This window comes from Megalobrama amblycephala, linkage group LG11 (assembly GCF_018812025.1).
Source record: "Megalobrama amblycephala isolate DHTTF-2021 linkage group LG11, ASM1881202v1, whole genome shotgun sequence".
Classification (NCBI taxonomy): domain Eukaryota; kingdom Metazoa; phylum Chordata; class Actinopteri; order Cypriniformes; family Xenocyprididae; genus Megalobrama; species Megalobrama amblycephala.
The window spans coordinates 19,837,434-19,847,102 of NC_063054.1; the positions used below are offsets into that span (position 1 = coordinate 19,837,434).

Below are 9,669 nucleotides of genomic sequence, written 5' to 3' on the forward strand. Positions count from 1 at the left end.
CATTCAAATAGGGTGAGTAAAGGTCATTCACATCTCCTGATTTGTACCTTTGAATATGCAGAAGTACAAATTAGATTTAAGAGCTATGATGGAGGGGAACATTTTCAACGAATAACTGTAAATTTTCAATTATTCCTTACACAAAGTTGTTGTAAGGTATAAGAACTTTGATTACAGTGCACAAATATTGACCACTATTTTGTCAGTTTTTTTTTTTTTTTGAGCTTAGCATCAATATACTAAAAAAAATCTCTTATTAGTAGTAAAGGTTTGATACATGAGGGTGAGTAAATGATCAAATAATAATAAAAAAAAAATAAATATATTTATGAATATACCTTTGTATAGCTATGCCAAGCTCAAACATTTAATCAGCTAAAAATTGCAAAAAAATATTTTTGTGGACAAAGGGGAGCCATGGAGTCAAAAAGGCTGAGAGCCACTGGTATAAAAGGAACCATACAGCATGAGTAAAGGATAAAATAGTTTTATTTATATTTTCATTGTAAAGGTAGGCCTCAACTTGCAAGACAACTGTTGGCAGTATGTACAACATACCTGTAATTTCCATGGAATGGAATCAGACAAAGAAAGACCTACTCAGTTTTACTAATGTTCTAAGTGGAAAATATGGTAAGATATACACACACACGCGCGCACTCACTCACTCACGTCTCCTAGACACTCAAAATGCAACTTTAGCGGTGTGCAGCGGTCAAATTTCCAATAAACATTTAGAACATTTACCTTTAAAAGTCACGACATGAATCTACTCTTTCAATATCGACTAGCTTTGTGGGGGGGATACATAATTTGGAACGTTTATATTCCCAATATGGAGTGAAATACATAAAATACATGTTTGGGAGGCTCAGATGACAGATGCAAAATATATGCCTTTTCACTTTTTAACCCCCATTTTTTAAAAGAAAAAAATCTCTTTTTTTTTTTCCCCCAACCTGTAAACTTTACTACATCAGGCTAAAACAACAAATACAACACAAGCTCAGCAGCCTTCCCATAAAGAATGTTGGTTTTCTTTTTCTTTTTTAAATAGAGGATTTCATCGATAACATGTCAAAAAGCATCACTCATCCCATAGGTTTAACAAGGGGTACATTGATAAATGCTTCAAAAACATTCCTTTATGGAAAAGTAACAAATATTTAGAAAGGCAAACCACTCGGGACAATTCAGCTATGGGTAAGTTCTAAGCAGGCTTTAAGATATTCAACAAAAATGTATATTTTAGCAGTGCTAGGAGCTGTACACCTCATTCACCCCTTTGAATTTCCACCTGGAGGGATTGCAGACAAGGGTACAAAAAAAAAAAAAAAAAAAAAGCATCAAGTCCTTAAGTTGCAAAGCTGCCTCATTTTGGGTTTAAATCGTTTGTTGTTGCGTGTGCCAGGACGCAAGATGGACGAACAGAGTCGGAGAGGGAGAGAGAGTAAAAACAAGCCGTTTTCTCCATGAGTGTTCTTCCTGTAACTGGCGTCCCTCGCTCCCTTGCAAACCTGCTGAAGAGGTTTTTCTTCAGGCGTGGAATCGAGGGTTGACATTCACTGAAAGAGATTGATCAAGGTGGTTTGGGGAGATTGAGGTACACAAAATACAACAAGAAACAGGCTATTGCTGTGACTCTCCCTCCCCTCAGAGGAGAACTTTGTGGAACAGGCCGAGGATCCGCTATTTAGCTATCCTCCCCGCGGTGCTTCTTCCGGGAACGCTGTTCCTCCGGCTCAGACTCCGAGCTCGAGTCGGAACCACCGTCGAAGGCTGATACAGCGCTGCCTTTGGGGTTGGTGTACAGGCTGCTGTCTGAAGAGGAGTAGTTGGCCTGGAGCTGCGTGGTCCCCTTGACTTTCTCCAGTGCCCGCACTGGAAAATAAAGAGACGAGACGACGCATTCTTTCATTTTTGCTTAAAAGAGAGCTACGACAGCCAAATTAGGCTTTTCCTTCATCAGCACGCAAACCACCATGACCAGATAACAAACAGCCAATAAAAGCCAGGAATAACACAGCGACACCCACCTTGTTGTTCCAGCAGGGCATTCTGCCTCTTCAGGTCGTCGATGTCCTGCTGGTGTGTGTGGTTTTTCCGTCGCATGTACTGGATGTACTCTGTGGCTTTGTCTAGGATTTGAGCTCGGGATGCCTGTTTGATAGATTGCTGTCAGCAACAAATGAAAAACTAGAATTTGACGCAAGGAATGCAATTTCATATCACATACATAAACCCCAAACCCATTTCAACAAAACAATCCCAATGAATACAAACATCTTAAAAACCTCTTCTTTTAGTAGCTACACATCATTTCAAAAGTAAATGGGATTTTTTTTTTCTTATCTCTTGCTTTTAATTGACTAAGAAATTAAATCCACTACTGAACAATAACCAATAATTTCTATTTTTCCTAATGGCAATTTTATAATTGTTTTATGTACTACAAACACTTGTGAATCAAGTCTGGATTTTATACAATGTAAAATAGCATGTTTTTTTAAAGCCACTCTGAACACGTAATGAGGCTTTTTTTATCAGAATAAGGCAGAAAGAAAATATATTTTATAGTTTCTATACTGTAATAAAGGCTGTCAATTAGCACTGCATTATTCATATACTTTAATGTTATGAAAACACACAGAGATGCCTCTAAAAAAACAAATAAAATATATTGTCACAATTGTGTGTTTATTGTCTTAATGTTTCAGCTTTTTATTCAGCTACAGCATTAGCTGGATACCTCTGTCCAAATAAGTCTTAAGTTATTACTTCTATGAGTCTGTTCTGGACTAAAAACGTGTTTAATTCTAATTTCATTAGAATGCTTACATCGCCACATTTTGGATAAGAAGAAAACATCAGATCATGCATAGACCATCTTATCTCTTTGAATTCAAATTGAGATTTATTGACATTGGCTCATGAAAACCTCTATGTGAACACACTTGCCCGAAAAAAGTGTGGGGGACAAATTTACGTGTAAAAGTGGGGGGACATGTTCCCTGCATCTTCTACGTGTTCTACTACCATGGCTACACATCTGGAAAATTTCAGCCAACACTAAAAAAAATGGTCATATGGCCGATAAGCGATAAATGGACGATATTAAAATGCTAAATATTACATTTAACATTGTAACTAAATTAGGCTAAGATTAACTTTACCTTCACCACCAATCTAACACTAACTTAATCTAAATGCAAAAATAGAGTACATTTAAACCATTTAAACTAAACAAAACAACTAACATCAGCCGATAACAAATGTTGTACTGCATAACAAATATTATGCATTCCTAGTCATGTGACTCACATTTTAATAGACTAAAATAAAACAAAAACCATGCACTTTTGCATATATTCCTAGAGGAAGCGTAGCTCTAACATAAGGGTCATACAATTATTTCTACTACACACTTGAGCTCTCTATTTTAGATATGAGACAAAAGGAAGGAGAAACCGCATTTCCCCTTGTAATGGCTTCCTGGAACCACGCCTGTACTTGGATCACATAAATCAGTCTGGATCTACTCTGCTCTCAATTCTTATAACACTTGTCATTCACACCCCAGCTCCAACTTAAAACATCATGGAAATCCTAAGCTAAACAGCTCATGATAACATTTAAACTGATCATATTCAACAAATAGTTTAATGTGTAACACAGTAGACAGTTCATTGACAAAAAAACAAAAACAAAACACAAAACAAATATCTTTTATTCCTACTTATGTTCCTCACGGTTTTACCAATGACATTTACCAACCTTTTCCCCTTGCAAGGCGGGAACGGAATCCCGAAGGCTGTGAAAGCTGTCTTTGATGTGGTCCCTACGTTTGCGCTCCAGCGCATTGTGATGTGCCCGTTTGTCTGCCTGCAATGAGAGAATCACAGCGGCTTCAGCCTCTTCGCTTGTCATGGTGCCACTGGGTAACAGTGTTAGTTAAAAAGAAACATTTACAGTTCAAAGCTTTTTTTAAATTTAATTGTAGACCTTAAAATGTCAACAAAAGCTTGATTATATTCTATTGTTTTAACAAAGTGACAGTATTGACAATTATAAAAATATTTTTGAGAGACTTGTCAGAGAAACAAGCTGCGTGATGTCTATTTTATTGCATCTTTTGGACTATGTCTGTCAGAACATCCTTAGCCAATGCGCAATTAATTATAACTTCCTTTAGTTGATTTAAAGGGTTAGTTCACCCAAAAATGAAATTTCCGTCATTAATTACTCACCCTCATGTCGTTCCACACCAGTAAGACCCGAAGGGTTTTTTTTTAATCTCCCGTAGAAAGCAAAAACAATTACCACATTCAAGGTCCAGAAAAGTAGTAAAGACATTGTTAAAATAGTCCACGTGATTACAGTGTTTCAACCTTAATGTTATGAAGTGACGAGAATACTTTTTTGTAGGGCTGCAACGATTAATCGCGATTAATCGTTTGCAAAATAAAAGTCTGTTTACGTAATATATATGTGTGTGTTTGTGTATAATAATTTTGCATATATAAATACACACATACAGGTATAAAGTTTAGAAATATATGCATGTATTATAAATATATTTATATATATTTTATATTACATATAAACAAATATTTTATATATAAATATAACATTTTTCTTAAATATATACATGAATGTGTGTGTATTTATATATACACATAATTATTATACACAGAACACACACATATATTACGTAAACAGACTTTTATTTTGCAAACGATTAATCGCGATTAACTTTTTTGCGCAAAACAAAAACAACAATTCAACAATTTCATCTCAACCCTGTCATTCTCCTCAGCAGTTTACGCTTAAGACACATTGCAGAGCACCCTTGTTTACGTCAGAATGCCGACTCAGTATTGGCCAGCACTGTTCACATGAGTACCACGACGCATACGTGTGATGCTGACGCAGGAGCCGGCCAATACTGAGTCGACGTTCTGACGTAGAACACGGAAGCTCTGCAATGTTTTTAACATAAAATGCACAAGAGATTGGCAGGGTAGAGACGAAACTGTTGAATAAAGTCTTTATTTTTGTTTTGCGCACAAAAAGTAATATCGTCGCTTCATTAAGGTTAAACCACAGTAGTCACGTTGACTATTTTAACAATGTCTTTACTTTTCTGGAACTTAAATTTGGTAATTTCGTTGCTTTCTATGGGAGATAAAAAAAAAAAAAACACTCTCGGATTTCATCAAAAATATCTTAATTTGTGTTCTGAAGATGAACGAAGGTCTTACGGGTTTGGAGTACTTAATGACAGAAATTTAATTTACCCTTTAAGACATACTAATATGTGTATTAAAATATCTGCTTTTAAAGGACACACACAAAAAGATTGCAATTCCACTATCCTACAAAAAGTCTCTATGTTAGGCCTGGTTTTAGTACCCTGAGACTGTTCAAGCTGAGAAAACAACATGGCCACTGGAGTCCAATGTCACTGGGCTTGGCCAAGACACTGTTATTACATAAAGGCACAGCTGTAAAACCTGTTTCAAATCCAGTGACTCATTAACAAGAGCCTCTTTTGCATTCCGTGGAAAAAAAGGGGCAAAACGAAAGCAGTTATCCAAATGCCACTGGGCAGCACAAAAACATTCCAATGTCTACACACCACCTGGAAGGGCGAGGTGTGTCCACAGTGTTATTGGCAGATCCAGGCTGTCTGTCTGATGACTAAAAGGTGACACTGTACACTGCCAGTGTCAGGATTGAATTACATGCACGCGAGGTGACAGACTGCTCAACATGTCAAGGGCAATTCTGCACTCAAGTATAGCAAAAACTATACTCTGCATATGGCTTCTCCACAATTCCATCATAATAATAAGCACAAGCAATGTCTCCAGTAAAATTAAAAGTATAAAGGGCTATAAATTACATAAAAGAAAGCAAAATGACAAGCAGTACTGCAGAGGAAAACTTTCTCGGAATACAGACAACATGCACTCCTGTTGTCTTATGATCCCAACATCCTGATAAAAAAACTATTTCCTCCCAGCACAAAAAGAAGAGGGAGATAAACAGGACTTTGGGGACATTGTAGACCTTGTGTCTCCAGTCTACCCAATGAAAACTCAAGGCTAGTAAAAACAGCCCTGCTTGTGATGAGTGCTATTTTAAACATCCCACTATGAACCCTACCAATACACCTTACAAAGACTGACCACTCACTTTTTAAAGTGATAGTTCACACAAAAACAATACTTCTATCATCATTTACTCAACCTCACGTTGTTCCAAACCTGTATGACATTCTACTGTGGGACACATAAAATAACATGTTTTTGTCCATTCAATGAAAGTCAGTAAGGTCCAATGTCATTTTGGACTGCATTAACTTCCATCATATGGACAGTTGAAACATTCTTCAAAATGTCTTTTTTGTTCCACAGAACTCATGCAGGTTTGGACTGATATGAATGTGAGTAAATGTCAGAAATTTCTATTCTTTTTAACATCAAAACATTTACTGGTTGGGAAGCCAAAAAATGACAATGAAAATAACACTATTATAGTTAAACTTCACATAACTATTATAGTTATGTTCAAGTTTATAATGAAGGAAAAATTGGTCTCAGTCTAGGGTGAGAAGGGATCTACAAGCCCATTCTCCAGAGAAGCCTGAGTGCATGCTGAGCAAACAGGTTAGGGTTTGTGTGCAGAAATGGGTAAAAAAGAAAAAAAAGAAAAAGTGAATCGATACTTAAAATACATAAGATCATTCTGGTTAGACTGTGGTCTCATCCCACAAAATGTCCAAATGCATAAAGCATGGAAGGCCAGGCATTTTTAGTTTTTTTTTTTTTTTTTTTTTTTTAAGAAGCCCAAATTTACATTTCAATCCATTTTATTATTTCCTTTTCTGCTGTGCTTCATTTCTGAGAGACATTTAACAGTTTTAACTTGGTCACATTATTCAAACTGGTCCCACTTTATATTAAGTGGCCTTAACTACTATGTACTTACATCAAAAAATAAGTACAATCTACTTATTGGGTTCATATTGAATTGCAAAACACTTTTGCTGCTATTGAGGTGGGATACGGGTAAGATTAGGGAAAGCTTTGGTGGTATGGGTAGGTTTAAGGGTAGGGGTAAGATGGGTCAACAAATGTAATTACAGAAAATAATTACAGATGTAATTACATGCAGTTGTTTTTAAAATATAAGTACAATGTAAAAACATGTACACAATAAGTGCAATTTATCAAATGATTAATTTAAATGCAAGTACATAGTAGTTAAGGCCACTTAATATAAAGTGGGACCTTTAAACTAAGCAATGTAGTTTCAAATTTGTATTGGAAATTAGCTACTCGATGCCATAACTGCATTTCTACATATTTCTCATTAAAGTTGCACATTTAAGATATCAAGCCAAGCAGCAGGTTCATGCACTTGTTCAGGCCTTTGGATTATCGTGATGTCATAATGGCAAAAACAAAAACATTGTGATTTAAAAAAAAAAGCCTATTGCAAATGCATGAGTAATTGTAAGGCGTGAAAGCTTGACAGAAACCAAGCGCTTTAATTCACTGGCCGGACTGGAAATTTTACAGTCAATTTAAAGTGATATTTCACTTTTTTTTTAATTGCATCATAGACCCTTTTCACATTTCCGGGTTTCTCAGAAGCGGAAGTCGTCATAGTTGGGTAAAATTCTATAGCGGTGAATGAGAGAATACATTAAATATATTTTTTGTTTCCATTTGCTCAAATAGCAAAAAAAAATAAATAAAACCTCCACAATAGTGTTTTCACATCTTTCAAAAAGAGGAAAAAAAATAGAGAACAATTGATATCGGCAGTCAGAAGAGAGAAAGATGTCATTTTTACAGTCACTCCCATTGCCGCTGTATTAGAAACACCCTCGCAGCAGTGTTAACTAGTTTTTTTTGTAATTTGATGCAAAGGTAATATAATATTAAGTATAGTGTTATACACTTTTTAAAAAATGAAAATATAAAAAAAAACTTCGCAGGATTTACGAAATGTATGACCATTAAAACGCGTCATCACAGTCTGTGAAAAGGGTCTATTATCATCAGCTCCTTCACGCTGATCCAAACCTGTATTACTTTAATAGAAAATATAGAAAAACTTAGTGCTGACAAACTTAGTCAGCATTTACATGCATCTTTTCTCATTCTCCCAAAGATCTTTTGAAAAAAATGTTTGGAACAGCATAATGATACATAAATGACAGAATTATCTTAATTAGTCTACACATTTAAATTGAATATATAAATATATAATATATAAAGAGAAAAAACAAAAATAAAGTGTGAGTATATGTACATAATATACACTTTCGTTTTGTTTTTTTTCTCTTTCTATCACTGTTTTGCACGTGTATTGATAATTTACTTAAATTTACTTGAAAAGGGGGATGTTCCATAGGTTCAGGATTAATATTTAATGTTGCTCATTTATTCCTACAGTGTGCTCTAAGAAAAACAAGCTCTCATTGGGGTGAAAGGCATGCATTACAACCCTGTCGTCGTATGGAGATCGTCCAATAATATGCCATGTACACCTGCTAGCGTTGCGACACACTAGAACGCTCGAGTATAGAGAATTTGTCGTTGATTATGACGCGAGCGTTCTAGCGTGTCGCGCCGCGCACTCGCATTGTAGATGCGGCTCTCTATAAGCCCTGCGCTCACGTCCCTCCCTCCTGCAGCAAGTGCCCTGCTGTCGAGCACTGAACTCCCTGAACCGACCCAAAACAAGCAGACTGTGTGCTCCACTGCTCGTGTTCATCGAATCCACCACATCTACCCCCTTTTAGGCTTGATTCTAGCTTGTTTTGTCGTCCACCGATGCAAATTAGTTACGGCCGTTCAGTACCTACCCGGAAATAAATTGTAGCTAATCTCAAAAAGAGAAGATATTTTCGGCATTAAAGGCTAAACTGGATTAATTGCTCCGCTTATTACGCACCACAGAGTGAAATCTCGGTGATTCTTCCTGTAAGAAAACAGAACAGAAAGTACAATTGTAGCTACAGCTGTAAGAGTGATACTTAACTGGCTATTGATGGATGCAATGCACTGTTTTAGTACATAGCATCGCAAATGTACAAATATGGAGCCAAGTATAGACTCGACCCCGTGAGTAACTACTCATCTGCCTGGATATTCTCATTAAGCTGGTTAGAAAATTATTTCAAACGCTAGGTTGGCTAACTAGCTAACAGGCTAGCCTCGTATTGAGGCTCAAGAATCGAAAATAGAAGAGGTTTCATTCTCAAACATGCAGTGTACAAACACAAATAACTATACTCACATCACTATCGACCTCGATATCATCGTTGTCGCTCATTCTTCGGCGAAGATAGATAAAACTACACGAAATGTTGTTTTGAAAACAACATGAAATGGGGCCCAAATCAAACGAACAAACAGGAGAGATTCACTGCTTACACGAAACGAGATCAACGGACTCTCCACACGTGACTCGCCTACACACGGACATTTACCGTGGCGTGTCACGTCTGTGATTGCGGCGCAAAGCATTGTGGGACTTGTTGTCTTTTTAGAATTATGCGGTCGGTCGATGTAACGACGAATCTATTCAAATAGAACTACAACACCCAGGCAGCTTTTGGGGGCGGCGCCTCTATTTCGCGTTGAAGGAAAG

At 36.6% G+C, this 9,669-nt stretch overlaps 1 protein-coding gene across 4 annotated transcripts; it reads right to left on the bottom strand.

Moving 5' to 3' along the window:
* Positions 1–471: 471 nt before the first annotated feature.
* Positions 472–9,521, bottom strand: max (myc associated factor X). 4 transcript variants are annotated; one of them, XM_048206621.1, is made up of 5 exons: positions 9,316–9,521; positions 8,971–8,997; positions 3,775–3,882; positions 2,037–2,160; positions 472–1,881 (listed from the first exon to the last, which is right to left on the bottom strand). In XM_048206621.1, exons 1-5 carry the CDS (start codon positions 9,349–9,351, stop codon positions 1,694–1,696), a joined length of 483 nt encoding a protein of 160 aa, XP_048062578.1. In that variant the 5' UTR covers positions 9,352–9,521; the 3' UTR covers positions 472–1,693. The 4 variants fall into 4 exon arrangements, with proteins under 4 accessions (XP_048062578.1, XP_048062577.1, XP_048062580.1 ...); XM_048206620.1 differs by having other exon boundaries at positions 2,037–2,175; positions 9,316–9,517; XM_048206623.1 differs by lacking the exon at positions 8,971–8,997 and having other exon boundaries at positions 9,316–9,514.
* Between the last annotated feature and the right edge of the window lie 148 nt (positions 9,522–9,669).